Raw genomic sequence first — 18935 nt, forward strand, 5'->3', positions numbered from 1 at the left:
AGCAAATGGAAAAAGACCTCATAAAGCTGAGGTCAGCTGTCAGCAGTACCCCAGGCCAGTCTGAGATGCAGCGGCAGAGCAGGGCAGCAGCAGTTCTTGCAGGAACTTCCAGCAACACATCTGGTGAAATCTAACCCCCGATCCAGCCGGGCTTGAGAGTCCTGCTGCCCACTGCCCACCTGAGCACACGGCACCTGCAGCCCGCAGGGTATACAGGTTTGGTTACCATAAAAAATTCAGAAGAGCAATGGTGCTCGGAGGAGAAATCAACAGCTCAGCTATGTGGGAAATCTGCATTCCCAGAATGCCCTGGAATTTGCCATCCTCTATCTTGTCACTGAGTCTGCAGCTCCATCCCAGCTTTGGAAATCTGACTGAAGGAGGCTGGTACTAGAAACAGATGGGCTTCACCTAAGATCCGAGTGGGAGGGGCGTTACTTGACAAGGGCTGGATTCCCTGCCCTCTGCTACTGTAGCAAAAGCCTTCGGCCTCTGGAAACCCCAGGATAGTTCAGAGCTTCCAAGATCACTGGGGACCTTCCTTCCTTAGACAGAGTGAGGTCCCAACCCAAGCTGGAGTCACGCAGAGACCTGGGAAGAATGAGGGTGTCCAAAACTATGGCCTCCTTGTTTTGCTCTATTCAAAAAATTTTTTTAAATTTTATTTGTGTGTGTGCGTGCGCACACAAATACGGAGAAATGAGTGTGGGCAGCCAGAAGAGAACGTTAGACCCCCATGGAGTTACAAGTGGCTATGAGGAATCCAATGTGGGTGCTAGGAACTGACCTCTGTCCGGTCTTCTGCAAAAGCTGAGCAATGTCTCCAGCTCCTGCTTTGCTCCAGCTAACCCTCCTGAGGGAATCAGAGGCCCTTACACGCCTTTATTTCTACTTTTTTAGCTCCACAAATTAGGAAGGGGCCCATCATGTCCAAGGCCTCCCACTTTTCAGGAGAGTATGGTTCAGACGCTGGTCTCTATACCCAACACACACACACACACACACACACACACACACACACACACACACACACACTCACTCACTTCAGTGGCTCAGTGCCTTACCATAGGCTCCTCTTCCTATAAACCCTGGCTGGAGGGAGCCCTGGACTGGCTTGCAGAGCTCAGTCAGACCACAGACCCCAGTGAGCTGCTGTGTGCCAGCAATCATTACCACTACTAATAATAAACCACGAACAGCTTAATTGGTCCTTTTTATGCTTCTCTAAATACACTGCTGATGCTTTCTTGGCGGCTGTTGTAGTTTCATGAGTCTCTTCTCCAGGGAAAGTCTAAACTGAAAGATGTGACCCCAAGCCAGACTCTGGAAGGCACACTAGTCAGGCAAAGAATGCAGGGGATGGGGGAGAATGGGGAGGGTAATGTTTACTCATAACCAGCCCCAGGGCTGAACACATTCATGAAGACTGGTTAACTGCAAGCTGGGGTTGGGAAATGTTTGACAGCTTCAGGCTCCAACAGCTCGTCATCTCCCGTGAACGAGAAGCAGGACAAATCCCAAGCAAGAGCAATGGAAAATCACATGTAGGGAACTCAATGCACAGTCACGGAAGCCCAGGGAAATGAGGCAGGCAGACCCACATCTCTTGTCTTTTTCTTAAAGTGCTCCGGCCACAACCCCAACTGCCTGAGATCTATGCAGATCTGAGAGCAAGGATGGTTCCATTCTATAGCAACAAACTGTGCATGCATACATACATGCGTGTGTGAGGGTGTATGTGTGCATGTGTGTGTGTGTGTGTGCGTGTGTGCGCGTGTGCGCACGTGCATATAATACACGTGGAGTAGGAAGCTGCCCATCTAGAAGACAGTGTATCTGGATCTCTATAAGTAAGCTAAACTGGCTGGCCAGTGAGGCCAGAGATCTGCCTCCCCAACACTCGCATTACAGGTATACATCACACACAACTTTCTTTACGTGGATTCTAGGAGACAAATTCAGGTCCCTGTGCTTGTTTGCAACTCTATCTTCTCCCTAGCTCTGTTTTTGTTTGTTTTGGTTTTGTTTTGTTTGTTTGTTGAGTCAGGATCATGCTAATATATAGCCCAGCCTGGCCTTAAACTAACAATCCTACCTTTATGCCTCTGTTTACCTAGCCTTAGAATAATCCCTCATAGTTTCATGATCAGACTTCTCATGATATTAATCCCTATCCCTGTGCTGGCATCATAGGCATATACATCTCAGGAGATAGGAAATAAAATATTCAGGATACATTTTCTGAGTTCCTAGAATTGATTCTCTACTGTGAGGTAATTCATTGGTTCTAATGATTCTTCTTATAGTAAGGAAAACATATGTAATCTACACCACAATGATGTGATAAAATACACAAGGCATCACTGGGAGCCTTGAGTCAAATACTTGTATGAGGCAAGGGTCTGGTGTTGTATTTGATGCCAGGGGACATTTCTAAAAATCAAATTAACAGAAAGACACTGGTTGGTTGCCTTTAATAGTGCTAGACAAAATGGAAAGAATGAATTTAAGGATTCAAATTCCCAGCTCTATCTGCCCTGAAAGAGCCAGAGAATGTGTTACAGACAGAGAGCACAGGTGGCTGAAAATAAAACCCAGGATCTTATCCCACTGGGCTGAATTACAATGCAATCTGAATTCCCAGCCTCTGGGACACATGCTGTTCAAATGGGAGCAGTGACTAGGAAGTGCATTCTGTCCCCACACAGCCTTCAGACGATGTGAGGGGCACCGTCGTCTCTTACCTAGTCTCCAGCCCTCCCTAAAGATTTCTACTCCAGCAGCGTTACCGCATGAGCCCATGCCTTGCAATAAATCCACCTCTGTCTGTCTGTCCCCTCCCCATCCTTCAATGGGCTGTTTCTCTGGCTAGTGGACTCTGCTGGGAGTTTATGACATTCACAACCCAATCCACCTGACACCCTCAATCTCAAGTCTGGTTCAAGAATACTATGTGTTAAATTAATTAGTTCAACCTCAAGGTCTCATCCCCAAGGTGAATTGATCTTCATATATGACACGACCATGAGATTTTCATGATGTTCAACATCCCATTGACCTGTAGATCAACAGAAGTCTTATCTTGGCTTTGGATTTAGTGTCCCTCCATAGCCATGGTTGTTTGAATGTGGCTACTCCTTAGTTTTAAGGGTAGGGAAGGAGAGTCCATGAGTGACATCAGCAGGTACTGCCCATAGGTCAGCATTCCCTCAGGAAGGCCTCTGTTGCCACACAAGGCTCCTTGTGTGAACAAAAGGCAGCCTGAGAAAGGGTGGAGGGAGAAGTCCCCACCTTGGACACACAGGACAAACAGATGGCAGGTGTCTGGAATCATGCCCATTTCTTCCCACAAGCTGAATGACTGGCAACAACATGTTCATTTTCTGCATTTTAATTCCTCTTCTGTGGCACAAGCTGACCAAATCAACCACTGTCCAGATTCTTCTTAAGACTAAAACCCAAGTCAGGACTTGATGGCACAGGCCTGTAATCCTTGCTCTTCAGGATGCTGAGACAGGAGAATCACAAGTTCATGGCCAGCCTGGGCAACATAGAGTCCTTGTCCCAAAATACAAAGTAAGATGAGGTACCAGGATAGAGTGCAGAAAAAGAACACTTGTCTGGCATGTGCAAGGCCCTGGGTTCAAATCCCAATAATGCACAATAATGAAAGAGAAAATAAGAAAATTCAGGAAAAATTAAAATCTGGCTAGTATATTCCAGTCGTGGCTGTGTTTCATTTCCCTCTGTACACAGTGAGGTTAGTAAAGTGGCGTGCTATTGCATGGTACAGAACAAGGTAGCCATGGGTCACTCAGAAAATACAGGCTGCCATTGAGCTGGGTCTAGCTGGCATGCAGTTACAGTCCTCACAGACATCTCACCCCATACTCTAACATCCATCCCATTTCGCTATCCGCCCTAATGTCTCCCACCTTGGACACAGGACCAGAGGGTCTGTGGGTGTGTAAGGAAATGTAACGCACATGGAAAGAAAAGCCAGCCAATGTTTACTAAGATAACTGCTGTTCTGAGTCCTTCCCACAGCCTGAACCTCACAGGCTCTCTCTCCTATATGCTAGCCCTGCTTGGCCACAACAGCACAGACCACTCCCCTGTGCCTTTCTGCTCCCCCTCATCCTCCCTCCAAGGGCAGATGCTGGAGGTCAAGACCACATTTTGTTCCTGGCATTGAGGCCTGAAGCATCACATAGGAAAAATATGTGGACGTCTCTGCCTTGGCTTGGCATATTGAACACCCTCCAGGTTAAACCATCACTTTACATCCTTCAGTGGCAAGGACGCCTGATTACTGGACACATCTCTACTCTCAGTATCTCATTTAAATACAAGTGTCCCCCTGTGAGAAGAGTAACTACCACTTCCTTCCCTCTGGAAGTGAGAAACAGATAAGTGATAGTAAGTTATACAGCCAAAGTCCCATGAACAGGGTCTGCTTCTGAACAGTGTTATTAATTCCAAGGAATGAATCCTAATACAGCCTGCCACTGTCTCCTTCTTGATTGTCTGAGAATACCTGTTTCTTATTACCTGGGTCTATGCTGACGGTCAGGGTCCAGGTTCTCCCTGAACTAAGTCCTAACCCGTACAGAACACAGAATTTCCTCTACCAAAATAACCTCCAAGAGGAAAGGTGAGTTGGTCAAACATTAAGAGGGAGCTTTGAAGCCTGAAGTTAGAGGCCCAGTCATCAAGCTTAGCTTTACTCTTCCCAAGCTCTGAGCTTCAGAGGGAAACAAAAGACAAAGGCTGCGCCCAGACTGCATCCTGAGGATGTTTGGAAATCCCAACTGGGTGACAAGAGCCTCCCTCACAGCTCTCTGGAGGGCCAGAGCCATCTGCTGCTCTTGTTAGCACTGGAAGACAGTGGAATTCCCCAGTGACTTTGAAGGATGGCAGGGCAACCCTGAGAAGCATGGTGTGGGCACAGCTGGAAGGTTCTGGAACAGAACTGACTGAATTGTTTCCCTTTCTGAGCAGACTCAAAAGTTAAAAGAAACAACTCTGAGGTAGCATGCCGAAGTGAAACTGTATGCCACACAAGCACGTGTTAGCCCCACCCTTCAGGGGTGGCCAGAGGCTTGGGAGAGAGCATGGGTGCCGCTGAATTGCTGCTCACAATTCTGCCCTAGCTGTGGTCTGTCAAGGGGCTGACACCCGCCCTCTGCCAAGGCCAGCCTATGGTATTTTACACTTTGGGCAGGAAGGCCACAGGAATCTAAAATCATGTGACTGTTTCCCTTAACTAATTTCTCATTAATCACATAGGTGCTGAATGACCAGTAAAATACACAAAATTAGCTACCCGCCATGGTCCCATTTTCAGACACGGAACCCACTATGCCTGTGCTACATTGAAAGGAAGTACCAGGAAGGGTGTTCACTGCTGAAGCTGAACACCCAGCCACCTTAAAAGTGTGCCTGGATGATAGAGGACCACAGACTTCAGTCAACACCTACAGGGTCTCTTCAGAAAATAACGCAAAGCAAATTTTGAACAGATTCTGGATGCCATTCCCAGTATGGCCTGGTAGTACACACCTGTGCTCCCAGCACCCAGGATGTGGAGGGAATGGGGTCAGAAGCTCCATGGTGAGCCACACAGGCTGTTCCAGGCCAGCCTGGGCTATATGAACCATGTCTCAAAACATCAAAATGCTGCTGCCAATTGCTGCTAATACTAAATAAAAGGCAGATTCTTCAAGCATCCAGGAGAGGGCAGGCTCTCAAAAATTAATAGCAACTGGTCAAAACTGAGTCCCAGAAAGTTCCAAAGAGCAAGAGCCAGAAATTACTGGAATGTTCTGGAAGCCACTGTCTCTTGGGGCAGGCTGACTGAGTCGTCACTGAGCAATTTCTTCTGGAGCTTGTACCAAGTCACCCATCATTGAAAACATCCCACAGCCCTTACTGATTCAGGAGGATCACGCAGCAAAGTACAAACAACCTACGGGCCAAATGGCAGAGGCAGAGAGAGGCAGAGGCACCAGTGAGCCAGGGAGAAAAGCAGATAAATGGAGATGGAAAGATACACAAGCAGGTTGTGGAGGCAAGAAGGAAGATAGGGATCCCCTTGCAATGCTCACTTCAGATCAGGACAAGGTTCCCATCAAGGCCAATGCTATGACTTCCAGCTCTCTATGCTGTGCTTGACGCCCTAAGCATACATAAAGCACGAAGTATGGTTAGCCAACCTGGTATAGTGCGGCAGGTGGCAACGGACGCTTATGCATAATGAAACAGATGCTCCCTCAGGGAAAGTGCTGGAAGCCACACTTAGTAAATTAGCTTCCAAGACCTGTCTCGGGAGAAGGGGCTTCACTCGGTATACATCCACAGTATACCTGCAACGAGTAATTTGAGGTGAATAAACACGTGTGTCCCACACAAGCTTCTGACTGATTCCAGGTAGAAATCCCCGCCCAAGGAAGACACACTTTGCACAGTAGCATTCCCCAGAGGGGAATGTAGCCAGTTTGCACAATAGCATTCCCCAGAGGCGAATGTAGCCAGTTGTGTAGCCAGTGAAAAGTGATGTAACCTATGTATGTAACTAGTTTGTTTACACAGAATCAAACTGAAAAATCAACTTACACAAAGAGGAGGATACCTGCCCACGTGGCCTTGGCTTTAAATAGATACGAACAAGGCCACAGCCACGGAACAAAGGGAGGAAACTAGCGCTGCCCGCTCTGCTGGGCTGCAATTAGGTTAATGCTGGAACCTGATCAAAGTGGCCCAGTTGGCATGAGGGTCGGAAAAAGAGCCTCCTCCATGAGCCGCCGCCTTCCCTCCACCTGCCCAGGGTACGTCTGAAAGGCCCTCGAGGCTCACCCTTCTTCCGTGCCTGGGCGATGACTTCAGCAGCACTCTTGCTCATCACCTTGGTGACATACAGCGGGCAGTTGGTCTGATTGGCAATGGTGATGGACCGGTTCACAGCTTCAGCCTCGACCTATGGGAGGGCAGATAAGCATGAAAACCCCGCCTACCCTCATGCCCATCTTTGTCCTTATTCGCCAACAGACACATGCGGATTCCCAAGGCTCTTTCCTACGTGGCATCCAGGAGAAAGATGCGCAGGCTCCAACTAGACCCACAGTAACTCTGTGCTAGGACCTAGCCAAGTGGGTTGTAACCACCATGGGTGAATACTGGCAGAAAACAAGATATTCTGAAGATAACTTTTGTGACTCCCTTTAGTTATCAAAGAACTGAAACAATGGCCTCTAAGAAAGGAGTTTTCTGAGGAGAAATTTCACAGTGGGAGAAGGAAGAGCCTGAAGCTGGGTGCCCGCCAGAGGAGAAACTTGTCTCCAGGAAAGACAGCTCACACAGTTCTGAGGACACAGAACACCTTCCAGGAGAGCGAAGGCCAAGGCAGAGATGGGTGGGAGGGACCGCACCATGACGTGGACTGTTTGTCTAAGCGTGCTTTTGTGCTTTCTCTCTAAAAAGCTCTCATTGCTTTGTTCTTAGGTCTGTGCACATGCACGCTGGTGCCTATGGAGATCAGTGGCATTGACTATTCCCAGAGCTGGAGGTGCAGACAGTTGTAAGCTGCCCACCATAGATGCTGAGAACGAAAACTGGGTCCTTTGCAAGAGCGGTGTGAGCTCTCCAGCGCTCTTAACTACGGAGCCATATCTCCAGGCCATAAAAGACCCAAGCTAGCAGGAACTCCTGATCATACTTCCTCGTGTCTTCATCAGAGCCACCAAGTGTACCACCGTGACCAGCAGTCTACTCGTTAAATCTGAACTTTATGTCAGGACTCTGAGGAAACCACTGGATCTCTGTTCCTCTTCCTACTGTAACTATGCGGAACCAGCCTCTTTCTCTGCTGTTCACCACTTCTTGTTTTCCTTTCTTTTTTTTTTCCTTTTTTATTTATTTTATGCGTATGTGTACACTGTAGCTATCTTCAGACACACCAGAAGAGGGCACTGGATCCCATTACAGATGGTTGTGAGCCACCATGTGATTGCTGGGAATTGAACTCAGGACTTCTGGAAGAGCAGTCAGTGCTCTTAACTGCTGAGCCATCTCTCCAGCCCTGCTGCTTGTTTTTCTAATTAGCCTGTGGATGGTCAAGCCAATGCTTGCTAGGGCTGCTAGGGCCTAGTCTTGTTAGGGGCAAAGACTCTGGTAACCCCACATTCTGGTAACCATCTCACTTGCTCACATTTGAGAATACCCAGCCCCTGGCTGATCTCAATGTAGATATTCATTCTGCTCTTATGATCCGGAGTGAAGACACTCAATGTTTGTGACTCTAGAGCCGAGTTGGCCAAGCCAGCGTCACCCACAAAACAAAACTAGCTTCATAGGGGTTGAGAATAGAGTTGGGCTCCACCATGTTCCCCCAAGAGTATGTCTGGCCAGCCACAGCCTGATACGACCTTCAGCACAGATGAAGAACTGCCCAAGTGGAACTTTTGACTCTATATCTGAGCCTCAGGGAATGGAATTTCAGACTCCACATCATGTCTACTGAATACACAGCCAGGAAAGCCCCCTTGTTACAGAGGTACATCTTATGTACAATAACGTGTGTTTATCGTAACAGGTGAAACTGATCCACACCGGATCCCAAAAGGCCACTGCCAAGTCCTAAGAAAACACTGTGGTGTAAACTCCTAAAGGTAAGAAGGGAGACAGTCTTACTCTTTCTCTATCCACCAGACTACCCCACTCCCAACATCCCCAAGCAGAGGCTCGAAACCCATTGCTGCACACAGAAATGGCTTCATCTCATTAATGTATCTTAAAAAGCCAGGCGGTCACTCTTCACAGGAGATAGCCACACACCTACAGAGTTGCCTTGGCTAGTCCAGTTTCCACTGGAGCACGGCAGGGCTGGGGTCTGTTGCTACTCTCAATGCTCTCATCCCAGTGATGGAGACTGGCCTTCATTCACACCCAGCTTCTGTGTGAAGAGAGTCTACAGATCTACAGGAAAGCAACCAGCCGGCCCTCAGAAACACTCACCAAACATGGAACCATCTCCCTCTCCAGGGAAAGTTGAAGGGAGCCTCCCTCCTGCTCCCTGCCCTCCTCCCCCTCCCTGGAGCCTCCTGCTGGGCTGTCAGCTCAGAAGTCTCTGAAGTGTGAATGAAGAGGATGCCAAGATGCTCAACACTTCACAGGGATGCCAGAAAGAGCTCTACTGACTTCCCAGCACAGACCCTTTACAAAAGGACAGACAGGCTATAAATAAAGTCTGGGAGCTGCAAGCCTGCCCTCAGTACGGCAGGGTGTACAGTGCCTCTAATTAAAAAGCCGAATGGGACTGGCTGCCTCTAAGACTGGTGAGGAAGAATCCCGGTCCCAGGGGTCTGTCTAGATTTGCATACACACTGTGAATGGAATCCAGGCTCCATCTGGCCCCACAGAGTGGCCTGAAGTTGGACAGAGGCCCAACTAAAATGCTAGCTCTCTGGAAGAAGAGAGTATTTAAACCTCCCTCTCCACTCTCCAGCCAGAACAGTCTAGCCTCTGCCTCTGATAACGCAACAGATACTGCTATATGTGCACTGAGCCCTGACCAAAATCTCTACATCTTGTAGAAAGGGTATGATAGCTTAAAGTGTGTGGGGGGGGGGGGGCCAGGAGGGGAATAAAATCTGGAGTGTAAAAATAAATAAATGAATGAATAAATAAATAAATAGCTTAAAAATAAAACCTCTTCTCATTATAGAGATCTTGAACATCTGGGAGTTGTCTGTGTGATTTTGTAGATGGGCCAGAGCAAACACCACAGGGAAATGACCTATCCTTAGCAGAATCCAGACGATCTCTGGACAGCCCCTCTGCCGTGACAAGCTACACACCCTGGACATACATCCTGTGAGGCCCAGGCGGGACGGTCTTGTGTCTCTGACGGCTTTGCTGTACAGATTTGAAGGTCCACTTTTTTCTTTGACATCAGGCTCTAACAGCTAGGCCCATTGCTAGTAGCCAGTCACATTCTGGCCTACATACATACTTCCCATCTGCCACTGTGTCACTAGCTCATTGAACGTCTCAGTGGGGACCATCCCCTCCTCGTCCCACTGCCACATATGGCCAAGTACTGCTGTGATCAGAACATGTGTCAATCGCCCTGCAGCACCTCAGACAGGTGGTCCCTAGAACCTGACATCCTTACCAGTCTCCCCTTCCCCCATCTTCTTAGCTAAAACCCTGGGCAAATCCTACTGAGTCGCCCGCCCACAGGGTAGGTGGTGAAGAGCAGCTCACAGTGGCAGGAAGCTGCAGGAGTTCAAACACAAGCTGGTCATCGTGGTGCTACTGATGGGCAAGACCCTGACACTACACGGAGTTAAATCATTATTTAATGCTGTCTCCTGTGTGCTGGGGGTTTCTTCCTAAGTGAGCCGTACAGCCAAGTCCTTTCAGAATGGCTCCATGTTTGATTCTCTGTGTCACCCCCTCGAGTTTAACACACGGAAGACTCAGCTTGACAGACTAAACAACTATCATCAGGAAAAACAGCAAGGGTGAAGGGCTTGGAGTCCTAACTATTCTTCCTGTCTCTTTCCCTCCCTCCTTCCCTCCATCCCTCCTACCAGTAGGACTGACATGGGGTGAAATTACTCAGAGCATTATCGAACTCAGTGCCTGGTGTAAGTTGGGCTCCTCCCTATCACCTGAAAAGCCTCCTCCCACCATGATCCTAAGCCCTGCTGAGCCTTGGGCTCAGTCCATAACTGGTCACTCAGCACTCTAATTTTGTGAGACAATGGTCAAAGAGAAGGCTCCTGTGCTGAGCTGCATACAAATTGATGTAACTGCTTACATAGTCAACCGCAACAGTGGCTCTCTGATCGCTCTCTCCTGGTAGCCGCATGGGCATTCTCCCTGTTTCTGTGCTTTGTTTGGCCAAGCTCGGGTTTCTGGTGGCCCCATCTCCTTCACAGACCACGTACCAAACATCCCCCTCTGACCTGTCTTTGGAAGGGATGCCTTAAATGTTGAACCTCCACCAGCCCAGGTCCCAGAGGGTCTCCCCTTGCCTCTAATACATCTTTATAGTCTAGAAGGTTCCTTGCAGAACTCCTCCATCATCTTCTTCCCTCAGAGCTGTAAGACTGCTGTTCCACAGGCCGTTTTTACCTTTACTGAAGGACCAGCCTCTGAAAAGCACATAAGGTTAAAACACTTGTGGTGGAAGCTCTGACTCCCAATACATGATACCTGCAGCCTTCTGACTTACAAGCTCCACAGTTCAGTGTGGTAACCTTGTGCTTTTCAGTCTGGCCTAATCCTGTGTACGGTTTCAATGGCTCTGTCCACTAGGGCCGACTAAGAGTGCTGCAGCAAGGACTCAACATGTGCGTTTTAGCAACGTAAAAGAACATCCTACTTTTGGGTGTGGTTCCATCCTATGTTTTGGGGCCTGGTGGTAATGTTGATGGGTAAGTGCATGCATGCACATGCACACACATTTCTTTGAAAGACCAGTGTACATCCAAAAAGCCCCACGTTTAACAGGTACAGGGTGGAGGGGAAGGGGCCCTGCACAGAATCTGAAAGACACCAAGTCACATTTCCCAGTCCCAGCTGTTCACCTCCTCTGGCCGGCTCAGCACGTGTCCCTCGGGGCCTGTGATGCCCAGATCCAGGATCCTCTGCTGTTCCTGTAATGTGTATATAGAAAGCCAAGTGGTCAGAGAAGGTGGCTGATGTCAAGAGACCTGGACAAAAAGCTCCCTAGCAAGAAGTACAGTAGGCCCTGCTGGATACCCAGTGTCATGCCAGACCTCAGGAAGAGAAGGGGTCACTACACTAACCGCAGTCCCAGTTGAGCAAGACAGATCCTCTAGAGCTCTTCAACATATTCAGCCTCCCTTGGGGAGCTGAGAGCCAAGCCACTTCTAGCCCACAGCACAGTACATGATGATATCCAGGTGTGACTAGAATGTTCCTCAACTCTATCCAGAAGAGCTACACTGCAGTGCCAAGAGAAGGGGCCTTTCTATAAAGGGAACCAGCAATATGCTTTAACAACATTAGCAGGAGCTCACTGAAAGAGCCCTAGTACCAGACCATAAGGCCCTCTAGATTTCCACACGGGTGTTCAGCTTCCAAAGCTGTCCTACATTCTTGAGCTTGCGTTCCATGAGATGAAGAAAATGTGAAAGGAAGGGTCCCTTACCTCTGCAATGATGTCACCATTCTCTGCATGGACTTGAGCTATGGCACCAATATCCCGGATCACGCTCAGTACTTCATAGATCTGAGGAAGAGGGGGACAAGCTCAGAGACCCAAACCTGCATCTTCCTGGTCAAAGGAAATCCCCTGGGTAGGGGAGAATTGGTACCCAGGTTGCTCTGGAAGGCCTAGTTTGGCAATCGGCTCAAGAGAACTGCTTCTGGTCACTCAGACTCAGAGAGGCAACCCAACCAACAGGACAGGAGTAGGGTATGAAATGCAAGGATAACACCCAGCTCTGCACCAGTGTGACCAAGGCACTACCACTAGGCCTCACAGTATCCTGATTAGAGGTTACGGTTTAACGCCAGAGTCTGGAGAGACAAGTCCCCATCAAAGACCAATTTCATTAAACCCCAAACCTGCCATCCATGTCCCACTAAGCTATGAGTGAGCTGTCCAGACATGGAAGAAAGAAGCCGTGAACAGAGCAAACAGAAGTCAGGAGACTACTCAGAAAGGCTGACTTTCTCACCTGGGAATCCGTCAGCTGGAACCGATCTTTGAAAGCCATGTACACGAGGAAGGAGTTTACCCCTGGTGACAAAGAAGAGAGGTAGACACGTGACTTTAAATACACAAACCCAAAGCAAACACTCTAGAAGGAAGAAAGTGATAATGCTGTTCATACATGTGTGTGCACATGTGCACATCTGTGTTCATCAAGAAGAGAGAAGGAGATGGACACCATGAGGACAATGGCACAGCCACATGCCTGTCATCCCAGCTACTTGTGGAGCTGAAACTGGAGGATCATAGTTCAAGGCCTGTCTAAGCTACAGGGTGAGTTCAAGGCTGTGTAAAGCTTAGAAAATACAAACCAGAAAGTGCTACGTATAGAGCTCAGTATGGAGTGCTTGCCTGGCACAATGAAGCCCTGGATTTAATCCTCAGCACCACAGAATAAAAGAAGAAAAGCATGACAGAGACAGACAGACAGGCAGACAACAGACAGACAGACAACAGACAGAATGACAAAGCAAATGAGAAGCTAGGAACAGAATTTCTGGAAATTGTTTTTAGGGTTCTTAGGATTTTCCTGTTTGGGAACTTTACAGATCTATCAAAATTAAAAGCTCGCCCTCCATATCTACTTAACAGTACAGACTCCTGTCTGTAGTATGGTAACCCCAATAATCAGAAGGTGGAACCCCCACTCTTGCCACCTGGTAAGCACCAGTGGATGAGCAGATACACCAAACAGTCTCTGTGAAGCTGGAACAACATTTGGCTGCATGGGACAACAGGGACAAACACAGAAGTCATCCTGCTAGGTAAAAACATCAGTCCCAAAGGCAGGTGCTGAAAAACCCCGTGTACAAGATGGATGTGGAGTGGTTAGTGTCACAGAGAGGGTAGGATGGGGATACCTGGGCTGGAGTGAGGGGAAGGAGAAACTGTGGAGATGGATTTTCATTTTAGCAAGATGAAACATCCTAGAGGTGGAGAGTATGGTGTTGTGTATGTGTATAGTTCTATGGGTGTGTATGTGTATATGAGAATTTGGGTATCAGTGAGTGTGTGTGTGTGTGTGTGAATGTGTGTGTGAGTATATGAATGTGTGTGTGAATGTGTGTGTGAGTGTGTGAATGTGTGTGTGAGTGTATGAATGTGTGTGTGAATGTGTGTGTGAGTGTATGAATGTGTGTGTGAATGTGTGTGTGAGTATATGAATGTGTGTATGAGGGTGTGTGAGTGTGTAAATGTGTGTGTGAGTGTATGAATGTGTGTGTGAATATGAATGTGTGTGTGAATATATGAATGTGTGTGTGTGAGTGTGTGAATGTGTGTGTGAGTGTATGAATGTGTGTGTGAGTGTATGAATGTGTGTGTGAATGTGTGTGAGTGTATGAATGTGTGTGTGAATGTGTGTGAGTGTATGAATGTGTGTGTGAATGTGTGTGTGAGTATATGAATGTGTGTATGAGGGTGTGTGAGTGTGTAAATGTGTGTGTGAGTGTATGAATGTGTGTGTGAATGTGTGTGAGTATATGAATGTGTGTGTGAATATATGAATGTGTGTGTGAATGTGTGTGAGTGTATGAATGTGTGTGTGAATGTGTGTGAGTATATGAATGTGTGTATGAGGGTGTGTGAGTGTGTAAATGTGTGTGTGAGTGTATGAATGTGTGTGTGTGAGTGTGTGAATGTGTGTGTGAATATATGAATGTGTGTGTGTGAGTGTGTGAATGTGTGTGTGAGTGTATGAATGTGTGTGTGAGTGTATGAATGTGTGTGTGAATGTGTGTGTATGAGTGAGTGTGTGAATGTGTGAGTGTATGAATGTGTGTGTGTGTGTGTGTGTGTGTGTGTGTGTGTGTGAATGTGCCTATGCCACAGCATGCACATGGAGATTAGAAGAGAACTTGTGGGGAGTCAGTTCTCTGCTTCCACCATGCAGACACTGAGAATCAAATTCAGGTCATCAAGCTTGGCAGCACTCCCTATCGATCCATCTCAGAGGCCCCTACTGAAGGATCAAACACAAGGTGAAGGCCGGGTGAATCCACTAACCCGCACTCTTAGAAGTGACTCAAATTGTGTATTTTAGGCTAAGGGCAGCTCGGAGGGTCAGCACTGGCTGCACGTCCAGCGGATCCAGGTTTGGTTCCTAGCACCCACTCACTAGTGGCTCACAACTGTCTGTCACTCCAGTCCCAGGGGGATCTAATAGGCTCTTCTGGCTTCTGCAGGTACCAGGCGCCCACATGGTGCACAGATCTACATACAGGCAAAAACACTCATATGCATAAAATAAATGAAAAAGTTTTTTAAAGTATTTTTAAAATAATCTAATGCTGTGTGTATATCATTTATTACACTTTTTTCTTCAAAAAAAAACTTTCTCAAAGCATTTATTCCGACTTAGACAAGAAAATGAATTACAAACTTCTGGCCATGGAAATTGTCTTTTCCTTGGCAAGCCACGCTGGTTTCTATGAAGCTTTTTTTAAATAAGGGGGGAAAAATCCATTAGTTTAGCAAACAGCTGTCCATCCTAGCATCTTGGAGTTCTTGCCTTCCAAGGCACCAGACCAAAATATCCCTTTCCAAGATCCATCACAATTCTAAACAATCATCTTGACAACCTCGGGGAGCCTTGGAGCTTAATTCAAGCCACCTGGGGACGCTGGAGGCCTCCGGGCATCCCGGTTCTTCACTTCATGCCAGGCAACGGTTGCTATGGTAACCCACCTGCCCTGATTTGGGATAGACTGGCCCTAAGGATTGAAAGTTAAAATCCACCAGCATCTGGGGATTCTCAAGATGTGAGAATGGTTCTAGCTGGAGGCCAAAAATGCCAGAAGTGTGTCTGGAGGCTGTAGACCCTGGTTTGGTTCCTAAGTGATTTTAGGGTCACTTCTTGGGAGGTAGGAGTTTACAATAACACAGATTGGTCATTAGGGGAAAGCTGTTGCCTCCTCTCTTTAAAATGAAATCTACTTCTGGATGGAGATGAATAGTTGTCACCGCCCTTGAGCATGAATCACCTGGCCAAGGGACCACCCCTCTGGAAGGCAGGTCCACCTTAGGTCACGCTAAAAAGATGGAAGGAATAATGAACCTTTAAATGAGGCAGTGTGCTTTCTGTCCTATATCTCTACTCCCTAGTGTAGCAGGCTCCAGGCTCCTCATAGCCCCGAGGCTTCAGACAGCTGCCCAATTTTCTGAATTACTCAGGGAAGAGTAATTTCTTCTTCTTCTTTCTCTTCTTCTTCTTCTTTCTCTTCTTCTCCTTCTTCTCCTCCTCCTCCTCCCCCTCCTCCCTCTCCCCCTCCTCCCCCACCTCCTCCCCCTCCCCCTCCCTTCCTTCCCCTTTTCAAATTGAGCTTTCTCTAACACTCTGGCATTCGCTGCTTCTCCAGTTCCCATCCCTGCCTGATGGCTGCTTGTCTGCCGTGTCGCTGACCTCATGCCAGCTTAACTCAAACAACATGGTCATTTCTCTTTCTCTTGTCTTTCTCCCTCCCTCCTCCAGGCTATGTACCTGCCATTGGGGTTTGTTTTTTGTTTTGCTTTGTTTTGTTTTTCCTTTTAAACTCTATTAAAATGATCCTTGAGCTTAAAAAAAAAAAGAAAAGGCTTTTCAGGGCCATGTTAGGAGGGCACTCCATCTTACTGCAGTATTCCCAGACAGATTTTCAAAATATCAGAATTCAAAGTTTACATCAATTGCCCAAGGTCACATAGTCTGTGACAGGCTGGCTTCCCATTCCAGAGCCTTTTGTAGTGCCTCCGTAGAAGTTTCCCCTATCTGTTCCCACGCCTAGAGATTTGCCTTTAGACTCACAGCATATATTATTTCTGTCTCTGAACCTCTAAGAACAAAGTTAGTAAACTTCCCCACAAATCAAGACCCTGAGATATCAAAGAGTGACTCCTGGGACCTAATCCATAGCAAACTGAAGGGGACCCAGGAAAACCATGTGGTTCCGCTCCACTTCCTAAGCACCCCATAACAACTCGTGTGGATAGGAGTCCTGGGGCACCCCAAGGTAAATGAAGACCCCTCTGGCTTTCCTGTGAACCCTTCCCCACCCAATTCCTAGGATTCTCTGAAGCAGAAAAGGCCCATCACGTTGTCTCAGGTTTGAAGGCTCAACACCTCCTCAGCTGGCCTCAATCGTCCAGATTTGTGTGATATGTTTGTCTCAAAACTCCAAAGACCAACACTACTGCCTCACTGGGCCTTAGAGGACTAATCACTCCTTGATACCAGTCCCTCAGTAATCTCTAGGATGCTCTTAACCAAGAAGGCACCCCAGGGGAAAGCCACACTGTGCTGTCATAAAGGTTCCTGCTCCCATGCTAGGCTGGGCTAGGGCCCCTACAGTCAGCATGAGCTGTAGCCCCAAGTGCCCACCCATCTGCTTGCACAAGGAGGGCATTGGGTTAGAACAAAGCATGACCTACCGTGGTCCTTCACCAGAGCTTCCATCTCCTCCTGGATGCCCTTGTGCCACTCCGTGATGTCCACGTGCAGCGAATAGTCACAGCAGGACTTGCTGTCCGCCCACTCCCTCCACTGATCAAAGGCTGCCAATAGGCTTGTCCCGGGCTCAGGAACAACATGGTCGACTGGGAAGAAACAGACATTTGCCATTCATCATCATAAGAAACTCATGAGCAGGTGTTTACCCACTTGAACCCAGAACCGAGCCCCCTGGGTTCCCACTGGAGACAGTGCTCTCTCCAACAAGGTCTAGGAATGCACTTAAGTCAACTGAGTACCCAACCGGGAAAAACTTGGCACTGGACAGTCGGCAAGTGAAACCACGAATGAACCACTCAGATCTGATTTATCTGAGACCTGGGGCACATTCCGAGGACAACGAGTCCTTACGGACAACGGCAGGGTCAGAGGGCCAGCTAGAGGAGCCAAACCCTTCTTTGTGCTGCTAGCTGCTGTGAGACGCCCCAGTAGACAGCCGGGCCTCCGAGAGGCTGGAGTGGAGCCATGCACAATGGGCCTTTCCAAAACACCCAGCAGGCCCACTCACTCCTGGCCACTCAGGTTTCTCCAGTGTAATTCCACTCCATAATTGAAGGACAATCTCTCATCTTAAGAGTTCAAAGCATTTTGAAGCTGAGCTTGCTGTAATATCATTACTGAGGTCAGCTGATACTTTGGACAAATGGGCACGGACTGAACCTGCTCAGTTTGTTCCCGGGCTCCGGTGGTCACCTGTAGGTACCCTTGGGTACGTTACTCTGCCGCCCTAAGTCTCGGTGCTGTGTTTAAAGGGGATTGTATTTCCTACAGACTTTGTTATGAAGATCCCACATAGACAGAAAGTCTATCAACCTTACATTGCTCCTCAGTCTAAATCCTCCAGTGCCTTCCTCTCATGTTGCAGACACTGTTTCAAGTTCCCAACGAGCTCTGTGAGATCCTGACTAACCTCCACAACCCAGCCCTGTGGAGTCTCTGCCATATACTCTTTATCTGCAGGCCATCTCAGTCGTTACATCAGGCTAGTTCCTCTCACCCCAGGGCCTTTGCATATGCTATAATCTCTCATAGGTTCCTGGAGGGCTCTTGCCTGGTTTCCTTGATGACATGAGGTTTTGTGGAACTATTGCCACCCATCTTCTGCACACACAGAGGAAAGCACTAAAATGAGTTGTCCAATCATATTGTTTGTTCAATCAAATTCATGTAACAATAAGGAAAAAGGGTTCAGGTCTCTAGACACCTGAAGCCAGGAGCTATTCTTTCAAATGAAATATTAGATTTCCTATACTCACCAAAACGGGAAGATACAACTAAGTTGTGATTGGCTTCACTGGGCTTCATACATATCAGAGAAACAGTCATGAGATACAGCAGTTACCCTTGGCAGATCATTATAAATTACATACTTGTATTGAATGTCACACTGTACCCTGTAAGCCCACGTCATTACTAGATGACAATTCAAATAAACATATTTTAAAACCTGCTTCTAAGTTCTTTTGAATGAATTCTTTTTGCACCTCTCACTCACTGGGGTCTTCCCAGGCAGAGGCATAAAGAACCTGCTACGTAGTGAAGGGACCCATTGCTGCCTAGTATCTAGAACATGGTGTCAGCTGATGGAGGCTTTAAGCAAAATCCTTCCCTAGAAACTCTGTCAAGAAAATTCCAATTTTTCTCCCTAAACTGTGCTCCCCACTCCCCCCTCCCACTCCCCCAACAACAAAAATATCACTTTGT

General features: G+C 47.7%; 1 protein-coding gene across 2 annotated transcripts in view; it reads right to left on the bottom strand.

Moving 5' to 3' along the window:
• Positions 1-18935, bottom strand: part of Dpysl2 (dihydropyrimidinase-like 2) — a 106025-nt gene that overhangs the window by 13668 nt on the left and 73422 nt on the right. For both annotated transcript variants that reach the window (NM_001105717.2, XM_006252097.5), the window contains exons 4-8: positions 17153-17317; positions 12714-12775; positions 12182-12262; positions 11595-11663; positions 6856-6976 (exon numbers count right to left, since the gene is read on the bottom strand). In NM_001105717.2, coding sequence (NP_001099187.1) covers positions 6856-6976; positions 11595-11663; positions 12182-12262; positions 12714-12775; positions 17153-17317 — 498 coding nt within the window. The remainder of the gene's footprint in view (positions 1-6855; positions 6977-11594; positions 11664-12181; positions 12263-12713; positions 12776-17152; positions 17318-18935) is intronic.

The sequence above is a fragment of the Rattus norvegicus genome, chromosome 15 (assembly GCF_036323735.1).
Source record: "Rattus norvegicus strain BN/NHsdMcwi chromosome 15, GRCr8, whole genome shotgun sequence".
Lineage (NCBI taxonomy): Eukaryota > Metazoa > Chordata > Mammalia > Rodentia > Muridae > Rattus > Rattus norvegicus.